The sequence below is a fragment of the Sturnus vulgaris genome, chromosome Z, assembly GCF_052056855.1.
Source record: "Sturnus vulgaris isolate bStuVul1 chromosome Z, bStuVul1.hap1, whole genome shotgun sequence".
Lineage (NCBI taxonomy): Eukaryota > Metazoa > Chordata > Aves > Passeriformes > Sturnidae > Sturnus > Sturnus vulgaris.
Window position 1 is genome coordinate 11919094 of NC_142283.1, and position 17284 is coordinate 11936377.

At 40.0% G+C, this 17284-nt stretch overlaps 1 protein-coding gene across 2 annotated transcripts in view; it reads left to right on the forward strand.

Moving 5' to 3' along the window:
• MCC (MCC regulator of Wnt signaling pathway) overlaps window positions 1–17284 on the forward strand; it is a 188684-nt gene that overhangs the window by 131517 nt on the left and 39883 nt on the right. For both annotated transcript variants that reach the window (XM_014892038.2, XM_088157037.1), the window contains 3 exons: window positions 4658–4794; window positions 8640–8803; window positions 13289–13495. In XM_014892038.2, coding sequence (XP_014747524.2) covers window positions 4658–4794; window positions 8640–8803; window positions 13289–13495 — 508 coding nt within the window. The remainder of the gene's footprint in view (window positions 1–4657; window positions 4795–8639; window positions 8804–13288; window positions 13496–17284) is intronic.

The following is a 17284-nucleotide window of genomic DNA, read 5'->3' on the forward strand; positions in this document are numbered from 1 at the left end:
AATTCCAACCTCCTGTCATGGGCAGGGGCACCTTCCACAAGACCAGGTGGCTCAGGGCTCTGACTTGTCCTTGGACACTTCCGGGAATGGGGCAGCCTCAGCTTTTCCAGGAAAGGAGAGAGCTTAAGTCACATGTCAACACATGTGTCTCTTCCCAGGTGTGTCTCATATGCTGGTCGCAGCAGCAGTAATTATACAGGAATATTTTTAGAAGTTTAGAGGGTTTTTTCTAGGTTTGCTAGCCATTTCTTGCATCTAAATGTGTGGCCTCATTCAGCCAAATGGGTTTAGCTGCAGCTCTTGCTCTGCATTCTTCCAGCATTCCCTGAGGAAAATGAGTTCACCATGCTTGGGGGTGCAAGCCAGCATTCGTCTGCAATTGTCTCATCTCCCTACTGCTGGTGCTCTGGACAGCCCAGATCGTTTAGAAAGCCCCCCCTCCAAAAAGAGACATTAAGGTGGAAAAAGTGACTTCCAATACTGAAATTCTCAACTGCAAGTAGATGAGCCTCTGTTGCCAAGAATCTCTGTCCTTTGACAAGGTGCATGCAATTTTCTCTCGAAGCGTGTACAGCCTAGACGATGGGAAAACCAGTCAAATGGATCTTCTCAGTTAAAGTAATATTGTAAGTACTTGGTCACAAAGGACGCCCCCAGTAACTCTGAAGCACAAAAAGGATTTAGAAATTAGATGGTAGAGTACTAAAATGCAATAATGCCTACATTTAAGGTGAAGATTTCTGACTTCAGAAGTTTTTAGTATTGCCTTAGATTCATTCAAACTTGACTCTTTTTTTCTTAATCATTCCTTAGCCTGTCAAAATCAATTTTAACTTCAGCATGTGACTGACAGTTTTTCTTAGTTGTCAAATTGAGCTTCAAGAAAAAGAAAAGAGAGATGTCTAATTGCTTTTAGTTCTAAACCAGTGACTGTTTGGGTACATTTCTGCAACTCTTAAAATAGCAAGCAACTATAATAATACCAGGCAGAAATATATATGGCCATAACAGGACCAAGCCAGCCAGGGAATCCGTGGCATAATAGATAGACAGGGAAATGGGAACAATGGAATTGCCTTCAAACATAAAGGCTTTTAACGTAACAAAAATAACAAACGTAAAAACCGCATGGTATGAGGGGCAACCTCCAAAGACCTCAAAATCCAGAAAAGCATGGAGGTGTGGACAGCACAGGATCTATCTATTACAAGGATAAGGATAACAAAACCATATATATAGTGGGCAGCCGGCCAACCATTTATGGAAACCAAGAACAACGCCTATTTGTAACAAACTGGTTAACATATTAATTCCCATGAGACAGCTTTTCTTTCTGTTCTCTCACCATGATGTAAAAGGATGTCCTTTCTCCTAGCTAGGTGTCTCTCAGGGTTTGAAGCTGAAGCTCTCTGCATCTGCAGGTGAAGTCAGCTCCCTGTCCACAGAAATTTCCACAGAAATGTACTCTGTTCAGTGTTGGTGCCTGATAAGAATTCCTTTAAATAGTTGTCAAGAAGCTTATAAAATCCATTACTGTGAAATCATTTGTTCAGACATGCAACTTTTAATCTGAGATACATTTAGAAAATGTTGGAAGTTAATTGAGGAAAGGGATAGCAAAGAGACTACAGCATCACAAGAAGTAACACATAGCACTTGCAGTCACATTTACACAGTAACCTGGAGGTCTAATTCTAGCTTCTAGATATGTGCTAGGTGGAAGCTAGCACATACTGGATTCAATCCAAAAGTCAGTGTGGGTGTGGTAGTGTTGGGTTCAGCACACAGTGCCCAGCTCCACCTGCCCTCAGTGATTAATTTCTGTGCTGTCTTGAGTGTGTTGTTATTTGTTCACAATGTTCAGAGGGACCTCAAATGTTTGTACACAGAGCGCAGTCATTCTTTGTGCACATACACCTGTAGTATTTTCTGTCTGAGGATCTTAGAGAGTTTTAAAAATAGTTATTTAAGTAAAGTGATTGTTGAAAAATGCTGGCACTTGTAGTACAAAGCTGTGGACTGTTTGCAGCCATGAAGAGAACATGTATCTTGCCAGTGTTCTGTGGTGTGGAAAGGATGCTGAAAAATGTGCAGTTTTGCTAGCTATTTGAATAAGTTTTTACGAGTGTCTGTGTGGCACTCTGGTCCTTGGTTGCACCTGGTCATGAAGAAAGCAGTTGGTGCAGAAGTAACTGAAAAACACAGGTTTTTTTTTTCTCCAGTCTTCACATTCTCTGTGTCTAGAATTGCTAGATCTGGTCTTTATTTCTTCCGACTCACCATGACATTCCAGCAAGTGGGACCATCTGGGCCCGTAACAGAACAAATGCCTACTTTTTACAACCAGGCTGTTGCTGATGGCAGCAATAAGGAAGTTGTAATGCCTCCACCTTCTGGGTGGTGTGGCAGGAGTCCAGTGGCTGGTCACTGTCAGCTGCTGAGCACCTTGCATTTCCACTGCCACTGGAGAACTCTTTCCTCTGTCTTAGGGAAAGTCCCAAACAGTATCTTTGTTACTGCTAGCATCATTTTTAAAGGCAGAATTTATATTTGTGATGTGGCACTGCCCTCTAATTCCCTCTTCCTCTTGCCCTCAGTCTGTTTCCAGTCTGCTTTCTGTTGGTGGAGGGACTGATTGACCTTGCTGCCACTTTATCAGAAATGGATTTCTGATCTTTCTGGTCAGCTTTTAAAAGCATTAGTTAATTTAGGAACTGACTTCTGGCTTGAGTCATCAGAAGGGTGAGAGTCCTATTGCATTATGTACTTTTCACTGTCCCAAGATACTGAGGGGCACTTAAACTGGAAAAGCTCAGAACTAGTGCTAGCTAGATGAGGCTGTGTTGTATTTCAGCAGAAAAATCTGTGCAAGAAGATCCCAAAGAAGAGTGGTGAGAAATTATTATTATGTGCACCATTGCTTTAGGGCCAGTAGAGCTTTTTATCCATTTGTAGAGGTAATTCAGGTTTTAAAAATTAGGACTAATTGTTTCATAAATGAAAAAATCAGTTACCTTCAGATGAAAAATTACAGCTGTTTGAGTGCTTGGTAATTGTTTTGTCTAAAGCTAATTACTAGTGGCTTTTCTTGTGGCTAATAACAGACTGGTTCATGGAACATTAACTGATGTGTATGTCTTTATTGCACTGTTTTGACTCCTGCTCTTCATGATTAGGTTCTAACACTGTCTTAAACAAGTGTTGCAGTGGTGCCTCCAAGACCTGTCTGTGATGTAAATCTCAGTGTTAACCAGCTGGCCTGCATTTTGTTTAGTAATAGTAGTCACTAAGTGCTTCTGCTAAAATCAAACTTTCTTTGCACTGAAGCAAATGTAAGGGCTAGAAGAGCATGGTAGAAATTACTTCTCAGTACCTTGGGAAACGCTGCTTGGCAAGCAAGATGGAGAAGTCCTTTTTTGAGTTTTGTTGAAGTATATAAGTTGTCTCCTCTGCAGCTCTGAGAGCAGACTTTTCTTGTGTCATTGATGCCTGTATGTATGGGCCATCTTGTCTGTTGTTTAGCCTGACAAATCGATACATACCTCCAGGCTGAATCCTGCAAGAAAGACTCACCACCATGTGGCACACACACAACAGACCTGACGTTACAGATACCCTTCCCTAATGCAGATCCCTAGATAGGTCTGTGCTGTTTCTCATTGTTTCCAAAGCCAGACGGTTCCATTCTCAGACTTTTCTGCTGAATCTGCAGCAAAATTAATCTCTGCATGTGATTTAGTATGCAACAAAATGATGGCTGTTTGTTTTCTATGAGAGGGGCCCTGCACCTGGAAAAACTGCTGTTTTTCCAGTGTTTAAAATAGATACTTTAATGTGAAAACACTCGCTATGAAAGTTTAAAAAAATAAATCTGAGTCAAATCAGCAAATGGATCAAAAGAAAAATGTTTACAAATGTTCTCAAGCACAGCTATTATTCATTTACTTATCTTCTTTCCTAGTGCTTTGAACTCTTTGTGTGGAGACAGGAGAGAAAATTTTTTAAGCTCATTAGCTTTAGCTAAAGTATTCTGTGTCCTCAATTATTTTAGTTGTACCAGCTTGACAAATTAATTAAAACCTAGGTAATTAAGGCTTTTCCACTAACTCCAGCAGTTCAGTGCAGTGCTCACTTACCTGTAAACTCTGTCTTTTGGGAGGAGAAAATGAAAAACCAACCTGTCTGTAAGAGTATTTTGATTCACGTATATGCGTGTTCATGCTTGCTTTGCTCATGAGATGGTGCCATTCTTGAACTGACAAAGAGACCAAAACCAGTTACTTCTAATCCACTTTGTGATCAAAGCCACTTGTGCTGATTTGTGTGAATTGCCAGCTGGGGAGTCACTGCAGAACAGTCTATGCCCTTGCACACATCCTTGGAAGCACTCAGTTCCACCCATTATTTACTTCTCCAATGGATAGGAGAAATAATGAAGTTGAGAATAAAATGGAAACCAGGCACCAACTGCTGCAAGTAGGTGTTATGGGCATGGCACAGTGGCTTTGCAGTGAAGGGTTCAAAGTCATCTCTACTGACTGGACAAAACATTTGTGTGAATTGGATCCTGTGGCTCAGTTTATGGGTCTGAAATGAATGTCACGAAGATGCACATTTCCTCAAAGGATTTAATTTCTGCCTTTGCTCTCTCTGCCAGGGAGGAGGATGAGTACTCAGAGCTGCAGTCGGAGCTGAGCCAAAGCCAGCAGGAGGTTAACGAAGACTCTCGCAGCATGGACCAGAACTCTGTCTCGGTGCCAGAGAACCAGTCCACCATGGTCACTGCAGATGTGGGTGAGTTGTATTCTTAGCAGAAGTGATAACTTCCCACCGCAGAAAGGTATCACAGCTTTTGAAATGCAAATCCAAGTATTTGGTGAGGAAATGAATGAATGTAGGATGTGTTAATCACAATTGATGCTGAGCTTCTACACGGCTCTGAACTTAAATGTGAAGTAATCTCTGTGCCTTGATTGTAGAATCATAGAATCATTAAGTTTGGAAAAAATCTCTGCGTTCATTGAGTCCGACTATCAGCCCAGCACCACCACCACATTCACCATTAAACCATGTCCTCAAGTGCCATATTCACACAGTTTTTGAACACTTTCAGGTATGGTGACTCCACACACCCCCTAGGCAGCATATTCCAACAATTTACAACCCTGTCTATGAGCATATTTTTCCTGATAGCCAATGTAAACCTCCCCTGGTGCAGCTTGAGGCTCTTTGCTCTTGTCTGGTTACTTGTTACCTTAGAAAAGAGTCTGACCCTGACCTGACTGAGGCCTCGTCTCAGTTGTAGAGAGCAGTAAGGTCCCCCCTGAGCCTCCATTTCCTCAGAAGCAGACTTTCTAGCAGAATTTTGGTGTAATCCTCACTATGGCAGATTTCCAGAATTCTCTTCACAGGTCTATTTCTGTTTTCTATTCAATATTGTTTGTAAGTGCAAGACTTGCAACAGGACATTTGTATTTTCCTGTCTAACATTTTTAGATACATTGATACAACAGTATTAATAATAATGTGACCGTGAAGTGACTGACCTAAGGAATTCAAAATATTTAATAGCGGTTTTTAAAGTTATAAAAAAATGGATATTTTACTTTCAAAAGCTAGTGCTTACTGTTAAGTTCCTATTTGAACAGATTCAAATATGAGGATTTTTTCTTCCTTAATTTTCTTCTTACCAAAAAAAAAAAAAAAAAAGCAATTAATTTGCTTTTCAGGATTTATTTTGTCTTCATGAAGTGGAGCTGAACCAAGGTTTGTGGACGTAAACAGCAAGTTGTCTGTTTAAGTTTGTTCTAACAATGAAAAACATGGCAGCAGAAAGACATACAATGTAGAGACCTTGAAGATAAGGGGGATGATGTGTCTGTCTCAAAAACCAACAGTGATATAGCTCTGGAGCCAGCCAAAGATTGTTGGTAATAACACACTCTGAGGAGCAATAGATTGTGTCTGGGGAAGGGAGCCATGCAGAGGTACATGCAGCACTCTTCAGAGACAAGTGTCCTTGTTTAGCTCTGGGACATGAGCACAACACAGAACACAGCAAGCACAGGGATGAGGCTGAGAAAGGGACATGTGCTGTAGAGGGTAATCCAGACCACCTAAGACCCCAGAAGTCCTCCCAGCCATTTCTAGAAAGGTCTGAAAGAACAGATTGCCCATGATAAATAATTTGCATGGAAAGGGAGAAATTTATCTCCAGAGTGGGGAAAATTTCCTTGTAAACAGGTACCTCCACAAAGCGCAGTGTTTGCTTTGCATGTGCAATCCAGCATCCTGAACAGCTGAATCATGCCAGAGCCAGGACTGGTGGTCTTCCTGTCTCTTCTTCTCTTTCTCTCTTTTCCCTTTTACTCTTTATCAAAAGCCACTGCCATGTGCTTATGTAGTAGATCAGGGCCTAACCTGACCCGGTTTCCATGCCAAGTGTGTATTTCTGAGCTCTGTGGACCTTCTGGCTTTCGTCATTCCTTTGACCACAAGCATCTGCAGTCATGGGTGCACCCTTTCCCTTAAGGGAAGGGCTTACAGATAGCAGTGGACAAAATAAGAATGTTATCTCTAGGGATTCCTGCATTTCTTCCATATTTTCCTTCTATCCATGGACCCTGTCGTTTTTGGATGTTGTTTTCATAGTCTTATGAAAATAAATTGCACACACACGCATAAATACAGGAATATGTATAATTTTAAGTGTTTCTAGATACAGATATATACGGATAAAAAAATCATGCTCTAATAGCCCGTTTGCATGACTCGCTTACTGCCCTGATGGAGTGACTGCCCCAATGGGTGACTTAGTAAAACCAGTAATACCTCATGACATACTAATGCATGTGAATCTGCTGCTCTGTTGCTACAGGCAATAAAACGCCTAGAGCTAGAGCTGAGAATGCTCTCCAGTAAGTCTTGCAGAGCTTGTGATTGGGCTGTGCTGGTTTTCTGTCAGAAATAAGGTTCTCACACTGTAAACTATTTATTTTATGGGGGAAATGTCACCGTCAGAACAGATCCCAGCAGACAAGGTCTTGTGAAGGTTTTTTAAGTGTACAAAATGTTTATTACAGAAGTTGTTATGGAAAAAAGCAAATTAAAGCAAACAAAACACAAGGTTCTTACAACTAAGCATTCTGCTTACTATATCCTGCTTGTATGTGAGTGATAGTATTATTATTAAGGGCTTTTTTGGTATTACTATAACACATGGATTGCTGCTAATCAGGAAATAAAATGACTTCCCAGAAAAAACTTACAAGTTTCCCATTCAAATCTTTCATGCGATGCTGTAACGTCATTCTAAATGCTTCTTTTTGGTCAGCAGTAGAGTGGCTGTGGAATTAGATTAATGATAATGAGTTTGCAATTTTTTACTTTCTGTTCCTCTCATTCCTTTATCCAACAGCTCTCAGTATTTCCTTGCACAGGGTGGTATCAAGGCAGTCTGCAATAAACTGGTGACTCGTGTCTTTTAAAATTCAGACACAGCTTGTTGCCACACTGCTTTAGTGCCCTGCAAGAACCACAGCTATGAGACTACCACGAAGTTTTGACCATGGTGAAGCTCTTGCAGCAGCAGTACAGGAATCACACCTTCCACCAAGAATGCCTGCAGCTGTTTTTAGTGGGATAGAGGAGCTGCGGGTGTGCTGCTGCCTTATAGTGCACCCCTTGTGTGCTCTGGTGTGACTAGCTACTTCAGACTCTTACTTAGCAAACCAGAAATACTGACTGGCAAACGCAAGAGACAGCACAAGAGCGAATTCTGCCACAGGTCTTGCCTTAGGAGCTGCCACTGTCCATCACCAGGGGTGACCTAAGAGAAATGAAAATAATTTATGGAGTGGGCTAGCAAGGTACAGAGACCCACCTGCTTTCATAGAACTGGATGATGCTGTGGCAGTAGGCACTAGAAGAGGTTTGCCTAAAGATGGGAAAGGAAGTCATTCTCTGTGATACTTTATAATTAAAATAGCATTGTTGTATAAGCTGGTAATATGGTTGTAGTATGCAACATAACATGCTGTGGTGTTGTAATCCCTGAATATTCTGCAGTTTTATTTGAAGGAGTAGCTATTAAAATAAAACATAGGCTCTAAGGTAGTTGGTAGGGATCATTTCTATAAACACCACAGTTTTTAAAAATAAGGCAGTACCTAAGTACAACCACAAAAATTCTTCTGAAAAACATCAAGTCATAACATCCCTGAATGTACCAGACAGAAAAATGTTGTACTTACAGAGATGAATGTATGACATTAATAAAATCCGGATAATAGACCTTAAATGGCCAAAAGAATAACATGAAAAAAAATCACAGAATGTAAGTATGTAATATCTTAAAATGTTCTTCAGAAAAGAGGGGTTTTGAAGAAAGAATGAACACTTCAGATAAGCTGTAGGTCTGTTGTTTGTCAGATGAGAGGTAGCTCATGATTTCAGTTGATGTGATTATGGTATTTAAGCCTATCAGTTGTTGAGAACAAAGTGGTAGAGTGCAAGGACATTCTTTGAACAGTATCAGTCCTGGCTGTTCTGCAGCAGACGCTTCCTGGTTGAGAGTTTGTGTTTTCACTGAGTCACTAATTGTTGTGATGTTTGTTTTGTTTTGTCTTGCTTTCTTTTAGATAACTGTAGTGACTTGAATTCAGAACTGCAGAGAGTGCTGACAGGTCTGGAAAATGTTGTCTGTGGGAGGAAGAAAAGCAGCTGCAGTTTATCAGTGGCAGAAGTGGACAGGCACATTGAACAACTCACTACTGCCAGCGAACACTGTGATTTAGCCATTAAGGTAATGGTAACATTAGGCTCTAAAATGCTCTAGTGTGTTCATTGCCTGAAACACCTGATCACTTCTGTAGTAATCACACTTTACTTCCAAAAGCGTTAAAAGTACTTCACAGGAGTCAACTCAAGTTCAGTGTGTGTTTATACACTGTATGTAGTACATACACTGTGTTTGTGGTTGGCTAAGTTGTGATTGGCTGCCTTGAAATATAAAGCTGTCCTGGTTCCAGCCAGGACTGAGTTAATTTTTGCAATTAATTCGCAGAACAGGGCATGGCCAGGTTATCCTTTATCCCTCATTTTCCAGGAAGGAGGGAAGAGGTCTCTTCCTGGTCATGTGTTCTTAGGGGTGAGAGCTCATGTGCAAATTGCCCATTTCTTGTACACTCCCTTATTAGTATTTTTGCTGTTAATGTTCATTTTCTTACCTCATTGATGCTTCCAGTAAATTGTTCTTATCTCAACCTTTGATCTTTTGTGCCTCTGATTTCCCTTTTCATCCCTGCACAGGAGACTGGGGAGTGAGTGAGCAGGGCATGGTTTGGAGTTGTTTCAGTGGGAACACTATATTGAGGAACCATTAGGAGCCATTCCTATACCACAGTGAGAGCTAATTTAACACTAAACATTGGTTGTGCATTAGTTCAAATAAGATAAGTTAGTCTCAGGAGCAAATAATTCAAGTGATACCTGTATGTGTTGCATTTATTGTGGATGTAACAGAACAAGCAGAGGGATATTTGCTAGCACATGTAACAAAAGGCACTGTAGTTCAGAACCTGAAAGCAAGAAAGCCACAAAGAATCTTCCTGTATACAGGGGAAGATGTGAACAAGCAGGTGGAAAGGTGTCAATGAGTCATTTATACAAGAAAAATTGTACTGACAGTTTGCTCTTAAATTGAAGAGGTTTGTGACCATTTTAGATGGCTTTGACAGCCTTTTATCCTACTGCTGGGAAAAGTTCCTTCTGTCCCTGGTGGTGCCTGAGGAATATAACAAAATAGAAAGAAATTAATGTTGAATAATCATTTGAAGAATGTGTGTATGTTTGAATTCTGGTCTCTTTGGATCAGTATTAAAGCAGTTTATTCAAGTGTCTCAGAGGATTAGGATCAGTACTTTGAATGTTGCCAAGTACTGTTTGGAGTTTTAGGGTTAACTGTTTTCAGAAGCCACCACTATTCACCAAAAGAGAGACTCTGGATTCTGGGAAATAGGTAGAGATCTGCCTGTGAGAGGCCCACAGAGGTATCTGAAGTGAGATGTATTTAATAGAGGAAAAACTACACTCTCCATTATTGCACTCCTGGCTCCAGGTCATTTCTGCTTTCCTGTTTCCCGAGAGAAAAAATTGAGAGAATTTTATAGTGGGTGGAATTATGAATGAAAACCTGAAGTGTTCTGACTGTCTTTTGCCTTGGCTGTTTGCTTTTTTTCTTCACCAACAGACTAAAGCATTTAAATGTTTCAAATCCTTCATCTTTGGTGGTTAAATTTCCTTTTACTGTAGTTGCTGATGAATTATTTTTTGCTGCTTTTGTAAAATTATGTCACCCTAGCTAACTCAATTGTTTCTGTCCCACAAAAACTGAAAAGACCTTGAAATTAAATCTATCAGATTGTCTTACAAACTGAACAGATACAAAAGCATACTTTGAGGAAAGGATTTAAGAAAATTTCTACGTAATAGTCTGGTAAATGCTTTGTTGATTTTAGAGAGCACATCAGTAATTGATATCTAACCAGTAAAATTTTGCTGATTAAAAAAGTTTTCCAAGCTTTTATATAATAAATATTTCCAAGCATAAATATTTCCAAGCTAAGTATTTCCAAACATGAAACATTTGGAACATGAGAACACCTGTACTAGTCAAATCAAAAGTCCATCTACCTAGCGGCAGATGCTAATAGAAAGACAGCATCAAAAATGACATGCATAGTATGTTCTCCTTCTTTCAGAGATGCTTTCATCAAAGTGGGTCTGTAGAGACTTGAAGATGATGTCTTTGTGTTTAATTGTAATGGGTGGAATTATCTTCTTTGTTTCTATCTACTGTGTTTTTGGACCTGTCTAAATTTTTTGCCTCCATAAATTCCGTTAGGAATAAATTCTGCCATTGAGTTACACCATGTGAAGAAGTACTGCTTTAGTGTGTTTTAAACCTGATACTTGCCGATTTAATCTGATACCACATCTGTAACACAACACTCCTTGTAAAGAAAATAAGGCATAGAGCACTGATGACAGTGTCAGTGACAAGGCTGGAATTACCATGATATGACATCCTGCTGCCCTGTGCTCAGAACACGACATTGTAATTCCATCCCATACTCCGTGAAAGTATACCTGAATTATCTGCTGTGCAGCAGCACACCGGGTAAAACTGCTCTATAATGCTGCTTTGAAGAAAATGAACATTATTTTACACTGCTGTATCTGTTGCAGTGTTTATGTTTTGTTTTCCATGGAGGATGGTTGGTAGCATATTGGACACCAGAGAATTGCCGTAGTGGTAGTGCTTTGAGAAGCAGTGGCTGAGGAAGGGGAGGGGTTGGGAAAATAGCAACACTGGAGCAGGGGGAATAAAGAGGAAGGAGGCAGCAACAGAACTTCACATTAGAGGGGTGAGAAAACAGCAGGGGAAGTTCTAGGGGGGTGTGGGGAGGAGAAGGGAGAGGAGAAATGAGCAACAAAAAGGGTCATCAAAACAGAATGCTCTTGCCATTACAGAGCTTCTCTTTATATCATGAGATTAACCACCCTGTGCTTATTCAGAACTTGAACTCATCCTCATGCTGTGTTGAAATAATTTACCTGGTCACAATTTGAGACCTGTGGGTCGAAGTGAAGCTAATACGAGGGAGACCCGCAGCTTCGTTTATCTCGCAGAGAGGTTTCAAGGCTCTGTTTTTTCAGAAAATTTTGGTCGTTTCCAAAACAGCAAAATCTGTAAAAGCAGAATTACAGTGTAGATACTCTGATACTCCATCAATAGAGTTTCATAATTGTGGCTCTAAATGTATTGCAGTTTTATGTAAGAGAGAAATGAAATGCAATCCAAAAGGATAAACTAATAAAATAATAATATTTCATTGATGCCTTAAAGTCAGACAGTGCTGAAAACACTGGGAAGATTTCTTGCAGAAATAAAAAAAAATAAGTTGTGTCTCCAGCTAGGTTTGTCATTTTCAGCTGTACTCTAGTTAGTTCTTTTGGGTCATGTATTCTTAAATCCTCCCAATATAAAGAAATAAATAAAACAGTAAATATTCAGTAATATATAGAATCATAGATTCATAGAATATGCTGAATTGGAATGGACCCATCAAGATATCAATGTTCTTTTAAATAAGACAACTAAATATATTATTATTAACCTTGGTGCATCGGTTGTCTTCCATAATAGATGTAAAAGTACAGCCTTTACCTGTGACTTGTTTTTTCAGTTAGTCAATGAAATTAACTTTTCTGCATTGCCAGTGATGTCATATATTCTTTTATTTTCCGTGTTTCTTCCCATCATTTTAATACACACTGATTCCAGGGAGATTCAAAAGCTTATGGGCAACATTTGGAGTGGTTTTTCTTGTTGCATTTATCTTCCATAGTTCAACATGGAGCACAGGCACAGCATACACTGGGTAGTGGATTCCAAACTGCAGGCAGTTGTCCAGCAGGCTGTTATGCTATGTTTCAGCATGTCAGTGGCCAGCTTGACAGTCAGTTCAGGCATGGGAGTATTCCCTTTCTGGTGGTGGGTGATCGTAGTTCAGTTTCTCCCACTGGCAATTCCTGAATGTCACTCGAAGTGAATGGCGTTTACAAGCACAGCTTTGAGCACAGAGGTGGGACAGGAAGTGCAGGATGGCATTGTGTCCCAGAGAACCCAGCCTTCTTTTAGCTAGTAGAAAGGCTATAACGTCCCCTGTAAGCCTAGCCAAGGCCAGAGTTATTTCTTTTATTTTGCTGTCACCTCAAGGAAAGAACATACTCAAGGACATGGGAAAGAGCCCTTTTTTAATCTTCTCTCACTCTTTTCCCTTTTGTGGCTTTGGTCTAGCAATGAGTAAGTACCCATGCCATGCACATTCACAGACTGCTCATTTCTGCCTGTTACTCTGCAGAGAAACAATAAGTACAGTGCTTGCCCATGACAAGAAGTCATTAATTTGTGCTAAAGTATTCTGAGATTAAACTACCAGGATTGCTGTCATTCAGTGGTGACATGTTTTATATGCATGTATTTGTCTGCTTTGGTCATTTGTCAGTATGAAATGTTCTAATGAACTGGTCAAACTGAAAGAAAGTAAGTAATAATTTTGTTTGATATTACTTAGCAAACAAAAGAAGCAAGCTAATGGTGTTGAGAGGCTGGGAGTGTATAAGTGTGTAGAGTTGCCTATTAACACACATTTCTGTTACATCTTCCCATTAGTCCTCAGTCATCTTCGCCCCTTTCTGTTTGTTGATGACTCTGTTTTTGCAGACCGTGGAGGAGATTGAGGGTGTGCTGGGACGTGACCTTTATCCAAACCTGTCTGAGGAGAGGTCTCGGTGGGAGAAGGAGCTGGCTGGCCTGCGGGAAGAGAATGAGAGCCTCACAGCCATGCTGTGCAGCAAAGAGGAGGAGCTCAACAGGACCAAGGCCACCATGAATGCTGTCCGTGAGGAGAGGGACAGGCTGCGTAGAAGGGTAAGGCTGCCGCACAGATGATGCCTTCTTCTTCCTCCAACCTGTGTGGGTTTGTCACCAGAACAGGCTTCTCTTTAATCTTGCTTTCTGTGCTGACTTGTAGGTCCTTTTGTTTTCAAAGCTTTGTTTACAAATGACAAAACTAGTTCAGAACTGAACATGATTGAAAAAGAGTGTGTGAAAAACAGCCCGTGTGCATAACAGCCTGATTTTAGAAATCATGTGTTAACAGAAAAACTGATATTCATCTTCAAGGAAGCATATGTAACTTAGATATAGAGAAAGCAGATGTTCATCTAGTGAATTTTCCTGTGAGGCAGTTTTTCCTGTAAACAGCAAATATTTCTTAGTTTTTGATGGGAATTCAGTTTGTGATTAGGAGAAAAGAAAAAGAGCAGGACTCCTGTCAGTGGGTAGTAATTATCATACTGAACAATGAGTAGTTCCAGCCATGTCCTGCTTCTCTGTCTACGTTTTATGATGCTTTAAGGTCAGATAAAGGCTTTGTGCTTTGTGTGGAGTCCAAAGTAAAAAAAACAGGTGGAAGATTTGTTCACAACAAAGATGAAAGATCCAAGAGAATGTGACCTCAATCTCAGTTACTTTTAAAATTTGTTAACTTTGTATCTGGTAAATTTGTGGAGTTTTGGCTACATATGAAGTTCTTTTTTGTTTTTTAAATAGGCAGTTTCAAGTTTGTGTTCAGTCTCAGTGACAATTCAGACCACCATATCATGGTAAATTATTGCAAGTGTTACTCTTTACCTATTGGCAGCAGATGAGCTTTTTTTACTGTTCTAAACCAACATAGTTCTCCAGTGACTGTGCCGTTATAGCATGAACCTGCATCGTGTGAGAGTTGCAATCTTCAAAACTCCCTGTCATCTCCTGACACTAAAAAGGCATGTGTGATGAGGCAAGATCAGTAATCTCGTTTCATATAAAGCAAGACCACTTCAACTTTTCCTTTGTAAATTTTTGTTTTATTATATTCTGTAGGTTGTTCTCAGTCCTGAAATTTTTGGACTGATAGTGACAATTTTTTTTTTTTAGTAGAGGCAATACTACTCCTTGAGCTACAGAATTAGCATTTATGGACTGGCTGAATTATTGCCAAACTGAGGGAGTGGACATCAACACAAGCAGGCAGAGAGTTGAGTGTGTGCTTGAGAAATTTGCTTACACAAATGCAGATACGAACACTCCAGGTGATATGGATCAACACCAAGATATCAAACAAGAGAAAGTTGGGTGGCCTTGAGCAAAGAAAAAGATTCCTGTTTTGAGAAGTACATGAGGCAAGTTTAGAGGTTTGAAAGAATGGTAACAAGAATTTATACTGACATCCAGGAGCTTCTCAGCTGAGAAACAGAAAAGGGGAAAGAATTGGTGTTGTACCTTCAGGGATTATCATGGCTGAGCCATAGTAGCAAATTCAGTCCTGTGAGGTACCAGAAAAGTTATTTTCAGTAAGGATTGGAAAAACTGTATAAAGTGTGGTGAGATCTGATCTGGAATGTTATATGCCATTCTTATCTCTTATGCATGTAAATTGGTAAAAAATTATGTAGACAGTGATCAGAGAAATAAGGGTTGTCTGTGGAGAAGGGACTTGTCCTGTTCAGGGTGGCAAAAGAAATCCTTGATTTGTTTTCTCTTTATGAATGCTAGAGAAAGAAAACAAAAATGGGGATAATGGCTCTCTAAACTCAGGGACAAAACTGGAGCAAGAACAGATTAATATGAACCACTTGTGGCTATATGAGGCCAGAAGTTAGACTGTGAGCTGTCAGACACAAGAAGATTGTGGTTCTGAAGAAACAGGAATGAGTAAGGCTATTTAGTACTTTCTGAATGGAGCTTTAAAATATTAATATGCAAGGATACCTGTTAAAACCAGGATCATTGCATTAGGATTGTATCTGAAGGAAAGCAGAAAACGCCAAGTTAATTCTAGAGCCTGCCTTAGCATATTTTTACGATTCTGCTATGTTTTGTCTGCCTGACAAAGAACTGGTTCCAGGTCTCTATTATGGAAGCATCTCTGGTGAAACCAGAATTAAGGTCATCAGCTCAATTCAGTTGTTTGCAACTACAGAGGACTTTACTGAAATCTGGTAATTAATATTATCATGCAGAACAACTGATTTATTACGCCCACTAGATAAGTTAGTTCGTGACATGTGACCCTGTCTGCACACTGTGTAATTGTTGCACTAGAGACCATATTTACATTTTTAATGTAGCTTCATGTCCATAGTGGCAACAAGATAAATGTTTTCTTTGACCTATGAAATATTTTCTATATGCCACCTGAACTTAAGAGTCACTTCAAATTATTTCCCTGGAGAGTGGGAAAGGAGATCCAACTAAAATTTAGTTATTGTCCTTCTCAAATTAAATTGGGTGAAGTGAACAGGCTTGAAGTTGACCAGATCAATAGGTCTGTTCCTTCAGACCAGTGCCTGTAATCAAGCAGAGTGCTTTCAATACATTTTTCTCAGGCTTGTTGGAGATTTAATTTAATTAGGTATTTACTGTGCTCAGTTAACAGATTGAGCTGCTCTCTGGAACAGTAGCTAAGAAACAACATATATTCAGAGTTTTTTTCTCACAGGTCATTAGTGAGTGAGGTAATTGCTTACTTCTGTAGGTTGTCTGCAGTGTAACAGCTAATTTCATAATGCAGAGGTTTATTTTACCCCTGTATTATTTTGCTGCATTAAAAATAAAATCTATTTAGGTCCATGCCAGTCAGTGCCCTGGAAACTGCTTACACATAGCCGACCATAATCCTGAATCCAGTAATACAGATAAGATGATGGGGAACTTCTGTACTAGTCTGTGGGATTAATATTACTATTACATGAGAATAAGGCTGTAATCAGGTTAGCACTATTTACAACTGCTATACAGAATATCGTTTAAGTAGTAGAAGAAAAAAAGTAATATTTGAGTTTTTAGACAAAAGCCCTTGTATTCAGCAGGGGATCCAGATAGCAGCAGTGAAACAGCATATTAACTCCATCCCAACTGCAAAATAAAAACTGTGGGTTTTTTAATTACTGTCCATGGCAGTTGCCAGATGAGTGGTACCTCAGCACAGTCTTAAGGAACTGGTTGGCATAAAAAGCAGTGGGTGTGGGCAGCATTCAGGCTTCCTTGGGGCTGTTCTGAAGAACTAAGTCTGACGTGAAAAGGCAGTTCCAGCTCTGGAAGTCTGTTAAGTCTGTTCTCTGCAGGAGCCATATGTCAGCTTGTTCAGTTAATCTCATACTTCTGGTTGTGAAGGTTGTTCTGTACCTTCTCCAAACTTAGCTGAAATCACCAAACTGACCAGAACAAAAACACTTTATTAGCTGTCTTCAGCTAAGACCCTAATGAAAACATGGAGTAGTAGAAAATTAGCATTTTGTGTGTGATCCCATCAGCTGCTCACATTTCCCACTCCAGAGAACTTTGATTTGGGCAGAGGGCTCTCCCAAAATGTGTGGTTCTTGTGGACAGTTTACACCTATCCCCTCCACTCAGATCTTTGGCCTTGCAGATGTTCTTGGGCCCATACTGTTTTCAGATGACATAAAGCTGGCAGGATCTGCTGGACTCTGTTTTGTAGTTACTCCTGTTGAGATCAGAAGGTATTGTTCCAGATTGCTGGAGAACACTGATACATTATGGTCCCTTAGAGATTATTATCCGTTTGCACAGCTTAAAGTGACTTTGGAGCTGTTTTGTCTACTTTGTCTCTTGATGAGCACCGGAAACCTGAGGTAATTGCCCAAAGCTATT